At 38.8% G+C, this 21,341-nt stretch overlaps 1 protein-coding gene across 4 annotated transcripts in view; it reads right to left on the bottom strand.

Annotated features, from left to right (window-relative positions):
* Positions 1 to 21,341, bottom strand: part of LOC113484008 (SAM domain-containing protein SAMSN-1-like) — a 94,303-nt gene that overhangs the window by 48,334 nt on the left and 24,628 nt on the right. For 3 of the 4 annotated variants that reach the window (XM_026856091.1, XM_026856118.1, XM_026856108.1), the window contains 5 exons: positions 21,065 to 21,151; positions 16,598 to 16,673; positions 12,581 to 12,641; positions 6,276 to 6,399; positions 4,765 to 5,141 (listed from right to left, as the gene is read on the bottom strand). In XM_026856091.1, the coding sequence (XP_026711892.1) occupies positions 4,765 to 5,141; positions 6,276 to 6,399; positions 12,581 to 12,641; positions 16,598 to 16,673; positions 21,065 to 21,151 (725 nt within the window). The remainder of the gene's footprint in view (positions 1 to 4,764; positions 5,142 to 6,275; positions 6,400 to 12,580; positions 12,642 to 16,597; positions 16,674 to 21,064; positions 21,152 to 21,341) is intronic. The other variant, XM_026856099.1, reaches the window with a different exon arrangement.

The following is a 21,341-nucleotide window of genomic DNA, read 5'->3' as shown; positions in this document are numbered from 1 at the left end:
TCCAATAACCTGTGTAAACCTCGAGGCAATATACAGCATCTCTTTGAGAGCCAATATGACCAGGAGCAGGGTAAGAGCAATCATAGCAAGCAAGCAAGGTTGTTATGGGGACCCAGGAAACAGAACCTATTAAGTAGAATACATCAGGAAAAGTTAGGACAAGAAAATTACTAAAAATAGAGCTGAGAAGACAACTGTTTCTTCAATAAACAGATGAATGTTAAACTAGACATGTCTCCTAAGGGTCAAAGGGAGATGCTGAGAAATGGCTTGTCTGGCAAGAAAGCAAGCTAGACCAGGAGGAAAGCAAAAAGCCACAGGGTCACTGAAATGGCAGAAAACCATGGCCATAATAACAGGGCTGATGTAACCCTAAGACCATAACACATTTCTGAGAGAAATATGGATAGAATGAACACAGGTGTTGGCATAAAGCCACTTGCAGTTTTCCCACACTTATTGTTCATTCCACCACAATGTAATGCATTCATATTGGATATAAACCAAACTTTTGAAGCGTTCTACTCTCCTCTTAAGCCAGAAATTGGAGATAAAAGGTATTTTGCTCTGCAGCACCCTTAGATGTTTTTCTTTGTCCTCACCAAAATTCCATGTCTTCTCTAGTCTTGGGAAATGACCCTTGTCTTTTGATTCTCACTGAATACCAAACACACATTGCAACAGATAAATATTCTTATGGTATCAGTGACTAAATCCTTCTTCTGTTAAACCTAACCATGTTTCTAAGATGCTGCAAGAAGAGATAACCACTTCCAGTAACTCTCTGCTGATTTTTCTCCAACAGGAGATGTTGTGTCCTCTCCCTTTCCTGTAATGGATGGCTGCATCATCCTACAAACACGGCTTCTATACTGCACAGTTTCTGGGCGAGTGGATGGGTCAGTCAGTGAAGTAGCATGTTAAACTATTGAGGGAGAGGAGAGAGGGACTCATCAGCTTTTCTCTCTATATCTCAAGCTGCCCAAGACAGTCTGGGAACCCTTTTGCCAAGAGGACTCCTCAGTTGTAACCCCATTATGTGCTCCACTCTGTGCCTGTTTCAGAGCCAATCAAACCCATCAAGCTCCTGTACTTTCCAAGCTTCTGACTTTAGATTTTGCATGCCTTGCATGAGGATGCAAAAGTCTTTCTTATGCAATTGCACAGATTGAGAAAAACTAACAGAAGGCTAAAATGACTTGTATAAAAGTCATATAAATACGGTACTTCTAAGTATACTACTTTGTTAGCATAGTGAAGATCTTAGAATATGAATAACAGGACATCTTCTAGTAACCACATTTAAAAAAAAAAAAAAAAAAAAAAAAAAAAAAGAACGAGGAAAAAAAGCCTGAGACAGGCAGCTGATCTGTTTTCTGCAGTGTTAACCTTGAGGAATAAAAAGAAGTATAAAGATCAATAACCTTTCACATTAAGGTCAAGTGGTTGTTAAAGTGGTGTCTGGACAATCTTTTCTTCCATCCTCTGCCTGATTTTCAGCTGATTCATAACATTACAAACACTGGCCTAGATCACTCATTTCTCTTACCAATATACTTTGTGATAGTATGAAAATGTGCAGCATAGTCGTTTCTTTATCCAGGCATACTTTTTCTTTTTTGCTGAAGTAGTCAGTATATTCTTAAATATATTCTTCCACTTTCTAAGGAAGAACTATTTACAAATTACATCTCCTTAGGTAATAATTTCACATGGCAATCCTGACACACCAAAAAAAAGCAATGCTCTGTGTTGCCCCTGGCAAGATTTTGACCAACCACTAATTATATTGTAAACAGCTGAACAATGCAGAAAAAAATTACCTATGTCTAAGCTAACTTTGCACAAAGTTGCTAATGGTGTCACCGTGGCTGTAAAATGGTAACGTAGCACACTCAGTTCTGTATTTAATTAAAGGGCAGAAATACTGACTTCTAAAATATTTTCATAATACATGAAGGTGGGAAGGATGGGTGAGATTTGAGATGTCTCCAATGTCCCTGTGCCAGAGGCAGTCAGCTAACACTGGTCTTTATTGTGGGCTTAGCTGGGGGAGGCTGGAAGAAGAGCAAGTAGCTGGAGGAGTTTGGTGAGCCTGTTGTAGCTGAAGATGGATGTCACTTTTGCAGTCTATTCTCACCCTGCTTGTTTAGGTGACCAACTTGGGTGATCTCTGTCAGCTTTTTCATTGTTTTAGGTGAAACAAACAATGGCAATATGAAACACCATAAGAGAGGCTGTGTAAAGTGCTGAGGAGGAAGAAAGGAAGAGGAAGAAAATAGACAGGGGAAGAAACTGGAGGAAGGGAATTAGGATCACTCATATTTTGTCTCTCTAAATGGTCTATTATGAAGAGATCCAGGTCTTTTTCCTCGTGATTATGGGAGAGCACTACTTAATTTACTATCTGCAATTCAAGCTTTAATTAAGGCTAGGCTCAATCAGTTTTGTGTATTTTGCTGAGCTGAGTCTGGATAAGGTGTCCAACCTAGATATCTGTCTGTCTCCCAGACCAGATCAGCCACAGTTTGCTGATGGAAGAACAGTCTTGGATCTTAGTCTTGCATCTACCAGTTTTGTCTGTTTGCCTCAATTCAGGACACACAACTAGCAATTCAGGCTGTCTCAGGCTATTTCCTCCACATCACGCTGCAGCAAAGACAGTAGAGTAGTAGCCAAGCCAAGATCAGCCAAGAAAATGAAAGGATGCTTTACTCATAGAATCAGAAATAATATTATGGAATATATTCGGTTTATTCTAGTAAGTAAATCAACATAAGAAAGAACATCTGCATTATCCCCAATGTATGATTCCTTCATAGCAAAACTACCAGTGTTGACTTGTTTGATTCTTAAAAAGCAAAACTGAAAATCCAGTCTTTGTAATCTTCAGCTGAGTCAGTTGGTAGAATGCAAATTCAAAGAATGAGATATCTTGCCATTGCCTGTAATCTAAAGACACTAAGCCCACAGAGATGCATTAAAGTCAGGGAGCCCGTCAGGAAAGCAGATGGCAAAATAAACAATAATGCAGAAAAAAAAAAGCACTAAACCTCTTGCTAGCACTTAATAGTAACATGGGTAGGACAAATCTCACCAGGGTAGAGAACGTTAACAGCCTGTTTGTGACAAAATGAAATAAAATTATTTGAATTGACACTTATGCTCGCATAAATCTGACCGACACATCTATTATTACTATTTTGCCCTGGGACTTCAGCCTTAGCTTGGGATGCAGAAAGTTGCTTTTATTAGGATCAGGCTTATGATAGAACCCAGCATCCCTGAGACAATTCGGTTTCTGCAGAGTCCTATTTACTGTCAGAAGGAGGACTCACCTGACAGCACAGTCTTTGTTCACAGCTGCCAGTCTATTTCTGCCAATCCTCTGCCCCAAAGGTCTGTCTCCAGGGGCTCTCCCTGGGAGTCTGTGGTGCTGAGGCTGTTCACGGTTTCACTGCTGCACCTTTCTCAGCTTTTTTTAGGGGTAGTTTGCTTTCTCTCTCTTATGATTACAGTTCCATCAATCAAAGCTTTAGCCTTTCTGTTTTCTATGTCAAATCCCAGGAAAATCTTCTGGGCTACATTCAGCTAGATAAATCCCATGTTTCAGGTACTGCCTTGCTGTTATGTTAGCTACTGTGTCATTGAAAAGAAACTGAATGACTACCTCCATGTATGCAGAAATAGGCTTGCTATATTGACCACCACATCTATGTGCATGTACCTTTCCTTAATGATATATGGGCACACATCAGAAAAAATGCTGTTTCAAGCAGGAGACTCTGATCTAAGGTTATGGTTGCTCAGGTCTCCATTTGAACACTCAGCTGGCAAGTTTCAGCAGGTATCTTGCCTCCTGGGGTTTAGATGAACTTTCCTGGGAGCTGGCCTTATTGCATGGTGAGAACCAGCCCTGTCCCTGGAGCACTGTAGAGGGAACAAGCATAAAGGGAAGAGAGGTTACTCTTTACTTCTTCCTTGATATATTTCAGTCAACCGGTAATCCTCCATGTGATTACCAGTATGTGGAGTGCAAGAAGACCTGATGCGCCTGGTGAGAAGACAGAGAAAAGCACCTCATTGCACTGTCCATACTTTGTATATCTCACCAACAAAAGTTTTTCTTGGCTTTGTTTTTCTAGTTTTACATAGCCAATTGATGGCTTTAAAAAAAAGCCATCAATTAAAATAGAAAATCCTCTTCCAGATAGCTATCCAGAAGGATAATTTCAGACCAAGATTAAAGTCTATTCCTTTGTATCTGGCTCTAAAAGGTAATTGCAAAAATAGGCTCCACCAGCTGAGGTCACCCAAGGCGGCAGAAACACTGATAACTCCAACTTCTGACATTTGTTTAAATAACTCTAGCGTTCTTCACTAGTTTTGCAGTGACCTCTAGGGGCTTCATTGTCCCATACAGACTTACTCCAGACTTCCAGAAAGTTTTCTAAGCCTGGATGGATGAGTATTTAATATACAGATGAAAAAACCCCAGTGTGTCTGACGAGAAACAGAATAGCCTAAAGCCTTCCACCTCAATGCTGCTGATGTCTGCATGGTTAAAAATGAACTACCTAGGGCCGTATGAACCCCTAGTGTATGCCTGTACAATGCATTCAAATCCATTTACCTGAAATCTAAATTTGGTTTATTGCATTTCATAACCACATGGAAGATGACAACATCTCTTTAATGCTGAATCAGAGCAAAAAGTTTCCACTTTTTATGCATACCAGCACAAAAGAAACCACTTCCACTTACCCAGGAGCAGTGTAGATCCATATCAGTTAGGGAATATGTAAGATGTGGGTGATGAGAGGAGCAAGTACAGTTTTCCCATTCTCCTATTTTTGAAATCAAGAAGTCACAAGGACAGAGCTGGTTATCAGGAAATGGCTTCCAGTCACTCCATAAGTGAAATTCAGTTTCCGAATGGATCGAAATAGTCCCTAAATTATTAAGTCTGGAAGTGTATGAGCGGCCCAGAGATGCAGAAATAAAATCTGCTCTCATCTCAATCTCTTCTTTTCTTCTCACATTGTCTTTCCAGGTCTTCTTTTCCTGAGGTTTTGTCAGTTTCATGCAAGAAGTTAGTGCTTCGTCATCCTCTTCAGAGGCATAAGCATCTTCTAATGTATCTTTAAAAATTCAAATACTTCTGTTATAATATGCTGCAATTCATAGAGAAAATAGCTAACATTTTTTCTTAAATGCTGTCTGTTGCATTCTATATAATGAGAAAGACAAGGACTCCATAATAAACTAATAATAATGATAATTAGGGAGATGGAAAGCACTTTGTACTAGGTCAGACATCTGAGCCCAAAGTAAGATTTATTCTCCATTTGGTAAATTTGTCTTGTTCCCTCAAAAGCCTGGAAAATTTTACTGGTTCTGCACTGAACATGAACATTTGCTAATTGAATGTCATATTGCTGCATAGTTGCAGAAAGCATGAGTTTAGCTTAAATATTGGAAAAGTTCGGAAAGCTTTTCTGGATAATTCCTCTCCCACCCCTTCCCTGTATGTATGCTGAAGTTACAAATAGTGCTGAAATCTAAATTTACTCCTGTTTCAGCCCAAGCAATGATTTGGCTAGAGCAGTAGTTCATCAGACAGTTTAAACTCATTTTGCTAGTATTGGTTTAAAAACAATCATATACACAAATGTGTTGTACAACAAGTGCATATACTGTTTAAATTAATGTTGTCAAAACAGGTTCAGATGAACTGTGGCACAGTCAGATCAGTGATCTATAGGAAACTCCAGAAAATAACCTGAGCTCTGCATCAGTTTAGAATCCCTGTGTCTTACGTCTCTAGGCAATCAGGTATGATGAGAGGCTTGACAGGCTTATCATACTGCAGACCTTCTTGCGCTCCTGGCTGCTACTGACTCATGGATTAACACTGAAAGTTATCTTTGCATTTGTGAGTTTTGCCTTTCTGATCTGAAATGTGATACAAAACTAAGAACTACTCTAAAAACAAATTTTCTTCAGCATGGAAGCCCCACTGTTATACAATCCTATTTAGCTAAAATCCCCACTTGCAAGATATACTGTTACAAAACTCAAGCTAGTGTGACAGGAAACAGGTTTTCACACTATGAGGAAGTCAGCACTAAAGTGGTATCACAGTAACATCTCAGTTGGGGTTTGAAAATCGTGGGTGGTGAATGACAGACCAGGACAGGATTGTTTACAGTTATGTTCAATACAGTGTCATTTGCCAAATGTTGGAAAGAATGCTGATATGATGCTTTACTTACTGAGGGGGAGCAAAACATGTTTGACATCCTCTGAGCCTTGTGTATTTGGTTTTTTGGTTCGGACTAATTTCTGCAATCGTTTTAATGTTCCCATAGACTCTCCTTTATCATCTGGTTCTGTAACCTGGCAAAAGACCAAAGACATTAAAAGTATTCAAACCCTACAAATAAAAACTAAGCGTAACATGGTACTTTTTTTGAGAATGGCAGTCTCAGATTCAAAGAATTGATCACCTACACAATGCTTTAACAGTTAGGCAGTTCCTTGCTTGGGACCAATAGACATAAAAAAGCAAAAAGGCAAGTCACAAGAGTCATCACACTTAGATCAGTGTTCATATTGCTGTTTACATATTCCTTTTCTTTAATACCCCAGTATTACTTAGTACTTAATTCCAGATCAGTTCCAGAAAACATTTTAATATACGCATCCACTATATTATCCAGAAGCATTTTAGGTATGCCCAGAAATCACAGATCTGGCAAGCTACTGCATTTAAATGTGTATGGGAGTGTGTTCTGAAATCTTCCTTTATTCAAGGTCTTATTTCCTTTCCTAGATTAAATGACAATAGCGTAAATGACAATTCAAATCTGTTATTGTACATTCCAACAACATCCTACTTTAGAAACTCAAGGTTTGGGTACTACAGGATCCTAGAGTAGGAACTTTGTGAACATGCAGCCATCTCACATGCTTTCACTTATGTTAAACAAGCTGCTATCTTCCAAATCAGTCCAGAAACACTTGAGTTCTTTTCCAATATGACTGAACTTCTCTGTGAGGTTCAGAGAGACATTTCATACTCGGACATGAAATAACCTTTCTTCCATCGTCATATGCCATGTTTCACATAGAATATCTGCTTTTCATTAAAAAGCAAAGAAAGTAAATATATTAGAAATGAGTAAAACCGTAATTCACTGATGGCTATGTTTTAGAAAAATGCTGTCTGGCTTCTATGGATGTTCACCTGTTTACACCAATAACAAATTTGGCCTGTTGTGGCAATGCATCTTTGGTGATATTACAAGTGTTAGTGCGGATGTTATCAGAAGGTAGAAATGCAGAGACCTTCATTGCACTCTTTCCAACAATTAGATCACACATCATAGATCCTTTCTGCTTTCTGATATGGATAATCCTTTGAGACAAACTTATCACAGTTTGCCAGCACAGTCTAATGTGTAGAGGGCAGGCTGCTTAGGGATGGGTCTCAAGAGATCCTGAACTTCTCAGCTTTCATTTGGGTTAAAGGCTTTTTGCAAAGTTTTAGCATGAAGCGCATCTGAAGCCCCAGCATTCACTTATTACAAATTATATCCATACCTTGTAGCAATAAGGCAGAGGGTGTATGTTAATTTCAGATTTTAAAAAAGACCACCATTCACTTGACAGTTAACTGCTTATAAAGGTGGCTGTGTTTCAGGTGCCAAAGGTTCAGATATTTTTCTATCAAGACATGAGGTTCTGGAAGCAAAAATAGAAGGCCAAGACTTCTATGCCCAGGCAAAGTACATTTTTATGTATATTTAATTAGTTTAGTGTCACTAGACAATTGTGTTGAAATTTTAACACTGATCTACCTGGGATTGTGCAAAGCTTTTGACTTTGTCCCACACAACAACCTTGTCTCTAAATTGGAGAGACATGGATTTGACGGATGGACCACTCAGTGAATAAGGAATTGGCTGTATGGTCACACTAGAAGAGTTGCAGTCAATGGCTCAATGTCCAAGTGGAAACCAGAGATGGGTGGCATTCCTCAGGTGTTGGTCTTGGGACCAGTGCTGTTTAACATCTTTGTTGGTGACATGAGCAGTGGGATTGAGTGCACCCTCAGCAAGTTTGCTGATGACAACAAGCTGTGTGGTGTGTGCAACACACTGGAGGGAAGTGATGCCATCCAGAGGGACCTGGATAGGCTGGAGAGGTGGGCCTGTGCAAACGTCATGAAGTGCAACATGACCAAGTGCAAGGTTCTGCACATGAGTCGGGGCAATCCCAAGCACAAATACAGGCTGGGTGAAGAACATCTTGAGAGCAGCCCCGAGGAGAAGGACTTGGGGTAGTAGTTCATGGAAAACTGACTATGAGCCAGCAATGTGCACTCACAGCCCAGAAAGCCAACCGTGTCCTGGGCTGCATCAAGGGAAGTGTGACCAGAAGGTTGAGAGAGGGGTTTCTCCCCTTCTCCTCTGATATTGTGAGACCCCATCTGCAGTGCTGTGTCCAGCTCTGGGGCCCCAACATAAGAAGGACATGGACCTGTTGGAGCGAGTCCACAGGAGGGCCACGAAGATGACTGGGGGGCTGGAGCACCTCCCTTATGAGGACAAAATGAGAGAGTTGGAGTTATTCAGCCTGGAAAAGAGAAGACTCCTGGGACACTTTATAGTGGCCTTCCAGTACTTAAAGGGGGCTACAGGAAAGACGTGGAGCAACTGGTTATCAGGGAGTGTAGGGATAGGATGAGGGTTAACAGTTTTCAACTGAAAGAGGGTAGATTTAGATTAGATGTGAGGAAGAAATTCTTTACTGCAAGGGTGGTGAGGCACTGGAACAGGTTGCTCAAAGTTGTGACTTCTCCCTCCCTGGCAGTGTTCCAGGCCAGGCTGGACGGGGCTTTGAGCAACCTGGGCTAGTGGAAGGTGTCCCTGCCCATGGCAGGGGGGTTGGAACGAGATGATCTTTAAGGTCCCTTCCAACCCAAACCATTCTGTGATTCTATAATAAGTTGAAGATAATAATAAATTGAAGCAGAGTTAGTGAAAGCAAATTGAGAATAGATGAGATGTTCCCCTATATATTCAGATTTTTGAGCTCAAACATTGAAAGCGTTTATATCGAACAATTTGCACCACCAATTCATCTTAGTCCAGCTATAAATTGGCATAGGGATTTAATAGCCTACAGATTCTGCTATATCCTCCTCATGTAAGACCAATGGACTAACAAAATACTAGAAATTGTCTTGAACCAAGCATGACCTAGTGCAATAAATGTATACCCACCTGAGTTAAATTACACACAAAATTCTGAAACTATTTTATTCTTTCAGGCACTGTTCTTACTTAGCTATATAAAACCCCATATTAGTCTATCTCTAAATACATCTTCAATGGCTTTCTTTGTGAATGATATAAACTAGCATGATTCCACTCATGCTGATGGAGCTATGTTAACTTCTTTCCTTAAGGATGGGACCTTAGGAGTCCTCTTCTTGCTAAGCACAGTGAGTAATGCAGAAATTCCCATGGTGGATAGCACCTGGGTTTAGATTCCCCTCTTCTCAGCAGCATGTCAAATTCCTTGAAGTCTGCAGACTGGTAGTCTGGGAAACTGGGATTCAACCACAGGAACACAGTGGGAAGCCACAGAGTTGACTATAAACATCTTTTCATGTCTCCAGCATCTTTTGTAAGTTATGGCTACATTAGTATTTTAGTTTTGATCATGGTACATATTTTGCTCAGAGTATGTATTTGAAGTGAATTTCAGAACTATCCTGCTAAGCTGCATTTTTGTCTCAAAGTGCCATAAACTAAATTCATAGTATATGAACATTAGATGAAAGATGTTTTCCAGAAGTTCATCTGATGAACTCCAGCTACTATTGGATGTCCAACAGAGACGATCAGAACACAGATAGATCTTCCATAATGCATATAATGTGGACATCAGCTCAACAGCACCAGCTCTTCTGCTGTGCTGATACTCACATATTACTCTGTGTTAGTTACTAATATAGACAAATCTAGGTGCTTTCAATTCCTGTGGTTTGAAGAATTAATTATTTTATGTTGTAGACAAATAAAACCTAGCATTTTTGAGTTTAAAACTCTTTAGGTCTTCTTGAGGATCTTCACTGTAGGATAAGGTTTCAGCAGATCCGCCTTAAAACTGGTCAGCTTAGGGCCATTCTACAGCTTGTATCTGAGTATTCATCATCCACTGTGGGCCAAATCCAGGCATCCTTAGATTAGGCCTATTCTGATTTGTATTTCAAGCTCCTCTCTCCTATTCCAAATTCAAGATAGCAGGACTGCAGTTTTAGCTTAGCTAAAGAGAGACATTGAAATGTAATTTTTTTGTCTCTCATTGAGATGTCTTTGAAAAATAAATCGCAGTAGGTTTAAAATGCTAATATTTGCTTTAATATATGTTGTAGTAATAATAATTTGTTCACTTGTAAGTAATGATACAAAAGCAACATGATGACTCTGAATTATGATCTGGGATTTCCATCATGGAGACATCAAGATAAATGGAAGATAATCTATTCAGATAATTTTATTAATGGCAAACTATAATCCTCTTTACATTAAAAGCACTCATTTGGTAGAGTCTCTTGTTAGTGAAATATCATAAGTGCTTAAATAATAAATACAGTAACCCCCCTTTATGGAGAAAAAAGATCATGCAGTATCAGTTAGTGATGGGATGGGTTTTAAATTTACAGTATTTACTTTTGATTTACCTAAGCATTCAAATCCAGAAGTTTAGCTGCCTATCCAAACAGAGGTAAAACATTCTTTGATATAGAAACCAGACAGACTATGAGGCAAACTGACCATCATGGTCTTACAGTTTTGGTTTATTGTCCTGGCAACCCCTAGCCATAGCTTAGTGAAAGCATGCGTAAAAGTGAGAAAAACCCATTAAATGTTATGTCCTGGTTTCAGACAATTTTCTTCTTGCTGTTTGTGTTATCTGGAATCTGGTATCTCTAGTTGCCTCTATCCAGGATGTGAGAGAAGGAAGTACAGTGATAGATTGTGCAGCGCTACTGGTTGGACCAGTAACATATACTAATTCAAAGTATTCTACTTCCCAGTACCTTCCCTCTCTGTGGAAGGGGAAGGATGTTCCAAAACGAACTGTGGAGGAATATTGAAGACCATTGCACAGAGCTGTAAATCTCCATTCCTAAAAAGCTGTTCACATAAATCACATTTAAAAACTTTTAAATTACTCCTAGGGTAAGGAATATTTGCTCACTTGAATATTATATCTGTGCTTTTTGTTTTGCCCAGTCTATAAGCAAAGATATCTATAAGGAAAGAATTCCCTCACGAACAAGAATATTCTTTATTTCCCTGCTTAACAGGTTTTGGTAATGAAAAATCATGTCACACCACAAATAAAAATGAATTATGTAAAAAAATAATTCACAGGCTGCCCTTTAGCTGCAAATAATTTGCATGAAGTGTGTGTGACTACTTATGGACAAAAAATATACATTTTAAAAATGCACTTATAAAAAATGTATTACAGAAAAAAAGACCTAAATTGTGTCTGATGATAAACTGTTTCCAGATTATCCTAAGATATTCTAAATAACTTAGAAATCTTTGCTCACTGAGATGTTATGAGGATTAACCTGGTGACAGAAATACAGCAATTTTGAAGCCAAGTGTAAAACACTGTTGGTCAGCTTCCAGCAATCTCAGTCCTGTTGAGCACTCTCTTTCCTCGGTGTAAGTGCATTAATTTCAATAAAAGTACTTGCACAGCATGTCACTTCTCAGCATAAAGAATTTAGTCCTGGCAGAGTCTAATCTCTGTAATTTTTCTTCAACTGGTTTGCCTTTCCCAAAGAACTTCAGTGATTTAGTCATGATTACCTGTGCACTTAAATTCAGAGTACAGTGTAATAGTGAGAAGACAAAAATTACTGTATGTTTACTGTGTCAATGGTGTTATCATTATTGTACCACAGAAATTTTTTGAAAGTTTCGGTAATACCCTTGCTGCATGTAGTGAGTATTAAAATAGTACATGATGATAGAGAACTTTCTGCTCTATACAAAGAGTTAGTTCTGTAAAATGCACTGAATTTGGATAAATTTTATGTTAAAAAATGTCAGTAAAGCCACGGTCAACTAATACATAGACAAATACTGTACAAACTTCTTTCATGTGCTCCTGTCCATACGTATCTGACCTTTAAATATCCCCATCAATTTAGTCTGGTACTCCAGCTACTAAAAATGACTGCAGAGTCAAACTAAGCAGGCTAGGATTATAGGCAGATTTTCTCCTGAGAATCACAGAGCAATAACAAGATATTCTATAAAAGATAAAGAAATATCATGATTAATAGCAGAGCAATAATAAGGTATTCTATAAAAGATAAAGACACATCATGATTAATAACATGGATATGGATGAAGATCTTTCAACTTTGGGGGAAGCAACATACAATAAAAGAAACACTATAAAAAAAAAAACAAAAAAACCATGTTCTTCCAGACTGCTAGCTGCTGATGAAAAAAAATGAACAATTTTCATGGCAACTCACCATTTCACTGTTACCAGCCACACTTGGATTGTGAACTCGTGGTGGAATCCACTGCTCATAAAAAAAAAAAAAAAAAAAAAAAGCAACATAAACAAGATGAATAAACGTAATTAGCATCGTGTCATTGAATACAGATTGAGAGCTCAGCAGACTTTCCACACAGTATTGTGTGCATATAAAAGCAATGGCCAACATACACCAGATGACACCCACTGAAATCAGTGTGATATTGTTCTGCTTAATTTCCATAGTTATCTGGGACTCAGTAACATCTTGAAGACATCCCAGTGTATGTGGTACAGTGGCAGAGCCATGCATTATATTATGCTTGGGGCTCATCCTAGATCTTGGCTCTCCTTTCTCAACGAGCAGAAAAGGCACAGAAGGCTTTCCTCAGCAGCAATCCCCCAGCTGAGGAGCAAGTGTCACTGATGCATTTCTAAAGGGGGCCTTGTTCAGTCTGCCTCATTTTGCCTGGCTTGTTGAGCCCCAGGGGAGTGAGTTTGAATTGGATTAACAATGCAGAGAAAATGGGAGGATCCTCAGAACTAAGCAGTCAAGACTTTCATCATCTGGCCGTAATCCATTTCTTGGTCGCAATGTCCTCATGATAGGAACACCGTGAGAATACACTTTCCCTGGGGCACTGATGCAGTCCCCAGTGGGCAAGCCTGACAGTGCTTATACCTTATCAGTGAAAGTAATGAACACTAGCCTTCTTTCTTCATGAATATGAATGACATTTTGAAGGCTGAATGCAACCTAAGAATTTACGTGAGAAATGAGGCATGAAACATTTTTGAAAATGTATTAGCCCAAAGACTGTATTACTTCATATTTTATGTCCTTCCCAATATGCTACAAAGGGTTTGAGCCATCAAGGGAGCCCTGCTAGACATGAACAAACAAGAACAAAGATATTAAAAGTAAATGCAGAAAGTAAAGCTGTTTTTTATGGTAAGATACAATTATAAGAGTGTTGTTCATGCTGTGCCCCTCAACCTGGACTTCTGCTCCAAGCCCCTGTTTTCCAGCACTTGCAAAATGAACGGAATGAAACGAGCATCTATTTAAGAAATGGAGAGGGATTAAAGTTTTTATGAAGCAGTCAGGAAAGATGATTTGCTTTCTTTTTTTTCTTTTTACTTTTCTTTCTTTTTCTTCTTTTATTTTTTTTTTTTTTTTTAGAGTGAGAGGGAAAAAAAGCTAAAATGTTCATCTATTCTATTTACTCTTGCTTCTAAATCTGGCTCTTCCATGTCTCAAAGAATCACAGGCCCGCACAGACCAGCTGAGGCAGGAATGCACCTCTTGGGATTGTCTAGTATAACTCCCTGCTCAGAGCAGGTCACCAGAGTAAGTTGCATGGATCTGTGTCCTGACAGGTTTTGAGTATCTCCAAAGATGGACTTTACACAGCTTCTCTGGGATGCCTCTTCTGGTGTCTGACCACCCCTCACAGTAGAAAAGCACTTTGTGTTAAATACATTTCCTGTATTTTAGTTTGTGCCCATTTCCTCTTGTCCTGTCCCTGGGCACCACTGGTCTAACTCTGTCTTCTCTACTCCCCCCATCAGGTGTTCATACACATGGATCAGATTCCCCCAGACTTCTCTGCTCCAAGCTGAACAGTCCCAGTTCTCTCAGCATCTCCCCATATGACAGATGCTCCAGTCCCTTAATCATCTTCATGTCACTCCATTGGATTTGTTCCAGCATTTTCCCTGTTTTTCTTGTACTGGAGACACAATAATTGGACCCAGCACCCACATGTGGTGAGTCAGCTCATCACTGCTAAGCAGAAGGGAAGGATCACCTCTCTCAATCTGCTGGCAATGCTCTGCCTAATGCAGCCTAAGAGGTTGTTGACCTTTTCTGCTCCAGAACACAACGCTGGTTAATGGTCAACTTGGTGTCCACCAGGACCTCCAGGACCTTTTCTGCAAAGCTGATTTCCAGCCAGTTGTCCCCCAGACTGTTATTGGCGGAAGGGGTTATTACTCCCCAGGTTCAGGACTTTGCACTTCCCTTTCTTGAACTTTTTGAGGCTCCTGTTTGCCCATTTCTCCAGTCTGTTGAAGACCTTCTGATGGTCAAGCACAACTTTCTGGTGCATCAGCCACTTGTCCCAGTTTTGCACTGACTGCAAATTTGCTGAAGGTGCACTCTGTCCAATCGTCCAGGTGATTAATGAAGATGATAAACAGTACTGGAGCCAGGATCAACCCCTAGGGTAGATCACTAAGGACTGGTCTCCAGAGGAACTTTGAGCCATTAATCACATTCCTTTAATCCATCATTTCAATTCGTTTTCAGTCCATCTCATTGTCCACTTTTCTTGTCCCTATTTCATTAGTTTGTCCATGAGAACATTATGGAGGACTGAAAGTCTTAGAAATGTCATGATAAACAACATTCACTGCTTTGCCCTCTTCCACCAAGCTAGTCATTTCACTGCAGAAGGGCCTCAGGCTGGTCAAGCATGATTTCTGAACAATAACAGTAGCAATGATAGCAACAATAAACAGCAATAAGAGTAAGCAAGACAAACGATATACAGAGAAATACCGCTAACTGGTCACGGAAACAGGTTCCCATCACCGAGCCTGCCAAAGAGCAAGGAAAAGGTTCCGCCCCGGGACCTGACACCAGCATGGTATGAATAACCCGGCTGGAGATCCCTTCCCCCTCTCTCTTTGCTGGGGAAACCTAACCCTATCCTAGCTGAACCAGGACAGAAATCAAAGAGTAATGTCTTCTTAACACTTAGGAAGTAAGAGGAAGAAAACAAAGAAAGAGAATGAAAGATGTAGAATTGAAAAGAGCACTTTTCTCTTTCCTTCCTCCTCACCTACATTTGACAGTGGGGAGAGGAGGTAATCATGGGAACAAACTAACAATACAGAGAGAGATAAAACCCAAGGGAAAGCAGGACAAAACTGGTACATACTGACTTTCAAGTCACTAGTTTCTGATATGGTCATCCGTTCCCCAATACACAGATCATTTGACTTTTCTTTTTAAGCCCGATTTTGTCTCTAGCCTACACTGGAGCTGAGCACTCCCTAAAGTCTAGGTCTTCACAGCTCCCTGTCTTATCTCAGATGCCTTCAGGGTGATGCATGTACAGTTTTTTCTTGCTTTTATCCTAAACATCCAAAAGAACTCCTGACATTGTATAGAAACAGCAGAGGAAACTCAGCTTGGAGCCTTTTATAAAGTTTAATGATCACCTTGAATGCAATACTTTTCTGTAAAGAAAAATTTAACAGATTTGCAGCTTTTAAATAATTTACTGTATTAATCCCTTATTTAGACACACACACATATAGGCATATGTTACACACTTTTGGTCAGATTCTCAAACTGGGTAAATTGTTATGTCATGTGAAATCAGCAGAACTAATCTGATTGGCAACAGATATGAACTGGCCCTTTAAGTAACATATCGGGGCAAACTTGGACTGGAAGTGAAATAAAAAGCAAATGCCAGTCATTCAAATTCCAGGGACAGAAGTCTTTCTCCTCACCTCTCTGCTACTAGCCAGCTGATGGGTTGTTACCTACTTTCATGTTATTATTAGTATGCAAACCCAAGTGTCAGAATTCCTTAATTGCTCATGCTGATGGGATAACTAATGTAGTATTATAAAGGGGAGATATGCTATATAGTTACAGAAATTCGGAAAGCATTAGGATATATATGTCCATATGGAGCATATGAGACCCATCCAAACACTTAGTACAGATCTTGCTAGACACAATTTCAGCATATCAACTTAAGAGAAATGTATTCATTCAGGGAAAGAAAAAATTTTCTAAGTATTAAACCCCATATGGTCTACATAATGAAAATGGTGCACAACTTAGGTAGTTACCAGAGTCTTCCTTTAAAGTCAGCTTCTAAAATACACGAGTATACTGAGTATGAAGTTTAGGCTAGACGAATACTGAATGAAGCAAGAAATATGCATTTTATTTGAATGACATTTTAGATTCTGAAAAAAAGAGAGTAGTTTTTTCACCTGGCATGTTGTTTCTTCTATCTTCTTTCCTTGCAGCAAATGTATCCCATCACCAATAATACTATCTTCTGTGAATTATGTAAAAAAAAATAAAATAAAAATCATGCTTTAAAATGTCCTGTTTTAAGTTTTTCTGAAGAATATAATTTGAATTGCACTTGAAGTTTTGAGCTGACATTTTGACTCTCTGAAGTTAATCTTATATAATTTAAGCAAGCATTTTATCTCATACTGCTTTGAAGTAAGACTACATAAAAAATTTGCAAACTGACTGACATAAATAAAACTAATTCATGCTTACGTCTTCATCTGTACTTAGTCCTCAGCTTACTAACCCAGAACCCCACCAAGCACCGCTTCTTGCCCTGCTAATTTACAGTAGAATACTCATATAAAAACTGAAGGGCAAAAATGATCTTTGCAATTGAATTCAATTAGCTTAGATTAGAAATTGCTTTCAAAGAATGAACGTCCTTCCATTTCTTCCAAGAAACTGATGCTTTGCATGGGAAGAGTATTTACCTTCATTACAACAATAAGCAATAATAGGTCAAATAACTCTTTGAAAAGTTTACTCTTAGTAAATCTACTTTGAGAGATCTACACTTACTTCCACTCTTAAGGCAAACCATCCACTATTATACTACTGTAGTAAGGCCTTAGCAATTAGATTCCATCAACACAGATATCAGAGGGACTCAGTAATTTTGCAGGAAAAATACAGAAGAAAAAATTATCTGCTAATCATAGCACAAATGGCTATCCTATTTTCCCAAAGTTACTAGAAACCAGCAGGAATGTATTAGTTTTCTTTTCTCATGAATCCTAACTTGGCATCCTTATTGCTACTGAGGAATACTTTACAACATGAGTAATTCTCCTGTTTGCAGAAGGACAGATAACTTAACATATAGATTCACAAAAGCTAACTGTAGGCAGGTGAGACTGATTGCATTGTTTTCTCTAAAATCAACAGGAAAAGGGTTAATTCAGTGAATAATTCCAAGTGCCTGAGATTCTTCGGTTATCACATGAAAAGAAGTGTTTGAATATGATCATGAAATTTGTATTCAAAGAGGTAAGTAAGATCCCAGTCCTCAAAATGCCTATGCTTATGTTGGAATTAAATGAGACTACAATGTGCATGAAGCTAGACAAAAAGAAACATACACTTATGTGAGTGAAACAATTAAAAAGCCACTGTACAGGTAACAGCACATATATTTTGATACATTATTTTTAAAGCAAATTCTGAATCAAGAGACATTTTTAGGATTGTTTTTTATTTTTCCTAGAAGAAAATAATCTGAAAACAAAAATTGTAATATGATAACAAATAATCTTCCTCATAGTTTTGCAACCTGGATGTTTTAAGACTGGGTTAAAACTCACAAATTGCACTCTGGGCATTGGACAAAAAAGAGCAACAGTCTTTTCACATCCTAGTTCCACCTTGAAACCATAAATCAGTTGCATCAAAAACCGCATCAAACAATTTCTTTCATTTGCTATGTGCGTCAACAGGAAGAGGAAAAATGAGTCACAGAAAATTTTATTGCACAAGTTTGCCTTTAGAGGCTTCTCTAAGAACTATTATAATAGGACAGTCTCTTTCCCCTACATACTTGATGGTTACAATAAAACCAAAAGCTTTTCCAAAAAGTATGTTACATTCTGAAATCTAACTTGACTGAACAGATTTTTAGTTTTGTCAAGCACCTACAAATCTCCTTGAAGTCACTGAAGCCCAGGTGTATGACCATCCAGTTTATTTAAATATAGATCTAGGTGGACTACTAGAAGCAGCACAACTCATGTCAAGCAGTGCTTATGCAACACCAGATTAACATAAGTGGGTTGTTTCTGGTCCTCAGGCTAATTTGTTTTCATCTCCTGCAGGCATCGCTGCACACTGTAGCCCTGTGTTCTGTCAGCTTACTCTAAAAGTTAAGTCTAGCAGTGTTCAGTCCCGTGCTCACAAGTCCTCTTACAGTTTAGTCCAAAAGAGTATTATTTGGTATCTGTTTGCAACTGAATCATAAAGAAATGCAAGGCAACATATAATGACCTTAGCCTGAAAGACTACATAGAGTGACACTGTTGTTAACGTAATTTCGTTCAAAAGCAAATGAACTGCAAGTTATTAAAGTAAAACTTAGTGGTCCCCCTCAACCACGATACCCTTTGCCAGCCATAATGACCTGCATCCACAGTACTCTTAAATCTTGCTTAAATCAACTCTTGACTCCATGGAAATATGTAATAGGGTATTTGGGTAAAAAACCAACCAACCAACCAACCAAAACAACAAGCAAAAGATATATGTAAACTGCAGTGTTGTCCTCCTAATCTGGTGATGGATACCAGTCGCTTTAGCGTGAAGAATTACGTGCATTCACTCTGAGAGGTGTCAATTATTTTCTGTTTCTCTCTGTAATACTCTCATGGAAGCCCAATGTCTGTGACTTGCATAGTCAACTTTTTCAACAACAATGCGTCTAGACTGGAAAATCTGGTACTGATCATTAGGGTTTGGGCTTGTGAGAAAAGACAGGTATTCCCACTATTGTGTCTGTGGGATATATACGTTTTTACTGCCTTATCTGTCTGGAAAACTGGTTTTTGTAGAGGTAATACACACAACAGCATTAAGGACATAATCCAAAGGCTTCCAGCATCAGTGGATGTCTTTTCATGGATTTCAGTGAGATTTGGGTCAGGTCTGTGGATACATCTCTGAAGTAAGCACAGAAGTCTATACCGGCCACCACGCATGGTTTATTACATCTAATAGAAATTCATATTATGCAATAGGCTTGCAGACCTTGAAGCATTATCTCTGTTAAGAGAAAGATTTGATCAATAGTGACAAATTATTCTGATCAATAGTGATACACTGTAAATCTCCTTGCAATGGTTTTCACCACTGTGTGAAGGGGACTTCCTCTGAAATAATTTTACTGCAGTAGGGGAAAGGGAGATTTTTATTTAGCTGCCAGCTTTGTTTCCTGTTCCCTCTGGGCCCCTGCCCTTCGATTACAACACTTGTCAGCTTTTAGAATGTGCAATGCTTCTTTTGCACGCTTTGGATATTTAAAAGAAGAAAAAAGTCTTAAGTAGAAAAGACTCTGGAGGAAGGTCAAAAAGTTCTGATTTCTCATTCAGCCTTTTTCCGCCTCCAAACTGACAGCATTTGGAGTAGTTTGAGGAACCATTCCAAAATGTTTTTGGTTAAAACTAGGACTTATCTGGAGAGAAATGCCTAGTATTTCTTTCACCTGTCATTAGAGCCTTTTCCCTTGCAAGCCAATGAGACCCACTGGAAGTCCCTTTTCACCTCATCAGTTTATCACAAGAGTAGAGTTCCTCTAAATTTTCCAGTCATCTCTTCTTTCTGATTCTGGTTCCACAAAACCAAATTTGCCCAAGCATGGGCAAATAAAATAGGTATTGCAATTTCAGATATATTGTCCAAGCAATTAAGCGTTTATCCTCAAGCGGTGAAGTGAATGAAATCCAGGGGGAAAGCTGGTGCCCTGTCCTCTGCTTTCTTTGGCATATCTAGGTAACGGTGGAATCTCCTAACAGTGAAAGATATCTAGAACATTTGTACAGGAGATATTAAAAGCTAAGGCAATGGCCATCTTCCCATTTTGCTGGCTTAAGTAGAGAACAAAACACACATCCACTTTAATCTTACATATCTTGGTTTCTGTTTCTGCTGAACCTTGTCTGGTTTGGTCTCATTAGGCAACTATAATGGATCTACCTTGACTTTAAAAAGTAGAAATAAGAATTCTATTCCTTGAAGCAACATTAAGAAGATTATCAAAGCATTATGGTTTTTGAAAGTCCAGTTTGTGTTTAAATAGACAAGGTGACTGCTCACTTGTTATTTCTCGTAGTTATTTTAATGAGTTTGTACTGGTCAATTCTTAAACAGTCTCACTAGCAGCTTCTTATACATTAGCTGGGAGGTTGTTTCAATAAAGTTGATCAAAACAGGTTTAGAAAGAGAATTGGACAAAACAGTTGCCTACAAAGTTTTACCAGCTCTCTTTTGGACCTGTCACAAGAGGTTTTTTCCAGGAAAAGTTACACTGTTTCCCTGTTGGATACCTGGAGCAGTGTAAAGTATATAGGGAACATGGATTCCTACTATAGGCTCATATTGCAGTTGGCAAGCCCTGTACAACTTGACTATGGCAATTTACTGTAGTGAAAATCTTCTTTGGCCCATGGACTACAAAGTGAATTGATCACAGAGTGTGTTCTTAGCTTCCCAGTTTTAAGGTAAGCTTTATTTTAACTACTATATTTTTTCCCCTTGAACAAGACAAATCTCAAAAGGACAAATTATTTAGCTAGATTATTGGTGGAAAATGTGACATTTTCCTACGTTCCCTTTTAAATACTTTATGGAAAATGCAAAATCAGCTAAAATATGTTTAGCAATTACCTTCAAGCTGACAGTGCCTTCTGATGTACGAATCATTCTCCAGCTTCTTGGAACCCTGCCAAAGTGTGCCATTCACATTTTTCCTGTCTAAAGTAAAAGCACAGAGAGCAGTCACCTGAATTCATTGCAAACTTGTGAAATAACAAAAATAGAATCAGAATGAAAATCAAACAAGCTTACAGAATACTGTAGCATCTGCTCAAACACAGAAATGAACTAATGATTTTGCAATACAGGAAATTTGATGGACGGATGGTATTTACTGTGGGCAGACCTC

Source organism: Athene cunicularia (assembly GCF_003259725.1).
Source record: "Athene cunicularia isolate RWA chromosome 1 unlocalized genomic scaffold, athCun1 chr1_part1, whole genome shotgun sequence".
Lineage (NCBI taxonomy): Eukaryota > Metazoa > Chordata > Aves > Strigiformes > Strigidae > Athene > Athene cunicularia.
Note: the sequence above shows the minus strand (reverse complement) of the source record. Positions and strands in the feature narration are given on the sequence as shown.